The sequence below is a fragment of the Henckelia pumila genome, chromosome 4, assembly GCF_033568475.1.
Source record: "Henckelia pumila isolate YLH828 chromosome 4, ASM3356847v2, whole genome shotgun sequence".
NCBI classification, from domain to species: domain Eukaryota; kingdom Viridiplantae; phylum Streptophyta; class Magnoliopsida; order Lamiales; family Gesneriaceae; genus Henckelia; species Henckelia pumila.
Genome location: NC_133123.1, coordinates 28,998,943 through 29,002,493, shown reverse-complemented (window position 1 = coordinate 29,002,493; position 3,551 = coordinate 28,998,943). Strand labels below are relative to the sequence as shown.

Here is a 3,551-nt window from a genome sequence, read left to right as displayed (position 1 = left end):
TCTACCAAATTCTTTTGACGTTGCACATTTTGTTTTCAGAAGGTTGATTGCATTAATTGTTTTTATATAATCTTGCTCATGTGGTCAGCAAAGTTTAATGATGTTCAAACTTCAATGTTAACCCAATTAATTGAAATCACCTCCCACAATCCCTCAAAAAGTCAAAATCAAGATCAAGTGTCCTTTAATATCATAATATATTAATATGTAATATCATATCAAACTTCTCTATATGTCATGCATCATTTCCTTTTAACTTCGACTAACTGTAGGGAATGATACTCATGACAATAGTCAACTAAAGTAATATTAGTTACTTACACGACCACATTAATATTAACATCATCATTAGAAATAGCCAGCTTTTTCAACATCTCACGGATAATTCTCTGTTTCTTCTTGTCATCCCTTGGATTGCTCTCTGGAGTCACTATCCAACGATCTCCGTCTACTTCATAGTTTCTAGGATGTAGGAAGATTGCCAATTGTTCGAGGGAGACAACATTTTCAATGATGTATAGAACAAAATCATACTCGTTTTTTGTCCTAGTGAACACACTAATTCCACTTTTTTCAGCTCAGTGTGACACCAACCTCTGTCTTCTCCGCTCGTTTTCCATCAAACGTCGATGGCTGCATCTACATGGACAAGAACCAATTAAAATATCAACCACAGATGTTCAAAGAGCAAAATACATTATCATGGTGGAGAAAGGTATTATGTGATAAATACTATTGATAAATGAAACTTGTGTAGAAAGGGGCAAACATCCAAGATTGTAGCAACTGCTAGTAGATCAAACACGTTGGTGAATTCTAACAATGAATATAAACTATTTTAGATTTTGAATTTAAACTATTTTAAGAAACACTTCTTTGTTTTTTTTTCTTCATAGAAGCTCTCCCAAACACTACTTAAAAGAGTCATGGATCGGATTTAAAACTCTCTCAAACACTATCTAAAAGTATCTTGGATCAAAGTTTGTGTGGAGGGAGTTAGGAAAATGGTTGTTTGCTTGTTTTATAACAAATTGCTACCTACAATCATCATATATATGGTGCTTGTACTTGTTTCATAACAAATAGCTACCTACGATTATCATATATCTTGTACTTACAAAATATTTTTAAAAAAGAATTAAGACAGTAAAATTTAAAAAATGTCTAATCATCTCTAATATATATATATAAATAAATTGTTTATATTTATATTTTTCGATTGCGAATTGATAATTTTCTCATGTTTTAATTTTAATTTTTTTTTTCAAAAATCTCAATATCATGGGTAAAATTTCAATCACAAAATCATTCAAAAATCAAAAGGTAATAAAATAAAGAGTTAAAAGAGAAATTTCATACATACATACATACATACACACCAGTTAATGATTAATATTTCGGATTTTATGTCAAATAAAAATCTTTAACACACCAATTTAATCAATTTTATATTAAAATGGTACCAACTTGCGTATAGTTCATCCTATCATTTCATATAGTCTTATGTATCAATCTTAGAAATTTGTTCAAATGCACAATTTATGTTAACTCAACAACAAAAAACCGGCTTGTTGTTTGTTTAATAAAATTTGGATCTTAAAAAAACAAACACCACAAGAAAAAGAATCACCAAAGCTTGTGTTGTGTAGTGCGCTAGCATAAAGTAAAGTTCACTAACATTACTTTTAATCGATCAAACCAAAGAAATAGCAAGAGATTTAACATTGAAAACCCAACCTACATGAGCAAAGTTTCAACTCTACAAATTTCCGTTGCACATTTAATTTCAGAAGGTTTATTGAATTAATTGTTTTTATAGAATCTTGCTCATATGATCAGCAAAGTTGAATGATGTTCAAACTTCAATGTTAACCCAATTAATTGAAATCGCCTCCCACAATCCCTCAAAAAGTCAAAAATCAAGATCAAGTGTCCTTGAATATCATATCAAACTTCTCTATATGTCATGCATCAATTCCTTTTAACTTCGACTAAATGGATGGAAGGAATGATACTCATGGCAGTAGTCAACTGAAGTAATGTTAGCTACTTACACGACGACGGTAATAATAACATTCTTAGAAATAGTCAGTTCCTTCAACCTCTCGCGAATAATTCTTTGTTTCTTCTTGTCATCCCTTGGATTGCTATGTGGAGTCACTATCCAACGATCTCCGCCTACTTCATATTCTCTAGGATGTAGGAAGATTGTCAATTGTTCGAGGGAGACAGCATTTTCAAGGATGTACAAAACAAAATCATACTCGTTTTTCGTCCCAGTGAACCCACTAAATTCCACTTCTTTCAACTCAGTGTGACACCTAACCTCTGTCTTCTCAGCTCGTTTTCCATCAAACGTCGATGGATGCATCTACATGGACAAGAACCAATTAAAATATCAACCACAGATGTTCAAAGAGCAAAATACATTATCATGTGGAGAAAGGTATTATGTGATAAATACTATTGATAGATGGAACTTGTGTAGAAAGGGGCAAGCATCCAGGATTGCAGCAACTGCTAGTAGATCGAGCTCGTTGGTGAATTCTAACAATAAAGCCAACTGTCTTAGGTTGCAAAGATTGTTGACGACTCCAGCTATATTGTATCCCTGAGAAAATGCAAAACCTACTCTATTAAATACTTTTTTCACATCTATAGGGAAATAGAGAAATGATAGCATGCAAAGAGATTTCTCACACCTCAAAGAACCGAGCTTTAGTTCGAAAAAACATGCAGTTAAGTTGAGGCAGATCTTTGGCAACTTTTCCAAATACACAAGGAGGTACTACTCAGTGATAAAATCTGATGAATAAATTCTGTAACACCGGTGTACACGTAAAAGTCAGTTTCACAATACTGAGATTACATAATTCAAGATCAACTAAATTTATGGCAGACAAGTCCATCTCTGCAACATATGCACAGTGATATACTGTCAGACTCTTTAACTGATCAGAACCATGAATAAGTAGCCTGCGAGGGAGCGCACAATACTTAAATTTCAATGATGTGAGGCTAGAACAATTCGATAAGATGGACTCTATTTGCTCAGAAGTGAAAATAGCACTTTCCAATTCAATCACCGTGAGAGCATTTCGATTTGATACTTGGAAAGAACAGCCCCGCAAACGTAGATGTTTCACCGATAAGGCTTCATGAAGAGAATCAGAAGAAAAAACGGGAGAGTTACTCCCAGTCACATAGTAAGGACAACAATATACAAGATTAAGCTGTTCCCCTCCTGCTCTGCCAATAGAATCAATCCATCCTCCCAAATTTTCCAAGAAGCATCCATGAAAACAACAAACTAGATCAAAGGACACTATTTTATAACCAGAACGAAGCTGTAAAAAGGTATCCACTCTTTGGACAAATTCCCTTTGTAATTGGCTCAACTTTTCCCCCTGATAATTCATATAACAAGGAGTTTTATCAACCATTTCACAGCAAGAAAATCTGACTTCCGTTTTAAATGCATAAGCATGCCACCATCTCTTAGACAAGATGCTTGTCCTAACAGCCTCTATGTTATCTAATCGCGAGATAAT

General features: G+C 33.7%; 1 protein-coding gene across 1 annotated transcript; it reads right to left on the bottom strand.

Annotated features, from left to right (window-relative positions):
- Positions 1-1,824: 1,824 nt before the first annotated feature.
- Positions 1,825-2,841, bottom strand: LOC140865846 (uncharacterized). Its single transcript, XM_073270649.1, has 3 exons — positions 2,703-2,841; positions 2,465-2,611; positions 1,825-2,371 (listed from the first exon to the last, which is right to left on the bottom strand). The coding sequence occupies exons 1-3, from the start codon at positions 2,733-2,735 to the stop codon at positions 2,051-2,053; spliced, it is 501 nt and encodes a 166-aa protein (XP_073126750.1). The 5' UTR covers positions 2,736-2,841; the 3' UTR covers positions 1,825-2,050.
- Positions 2,842-3,551: the final 710 nt, after the last annotated feature.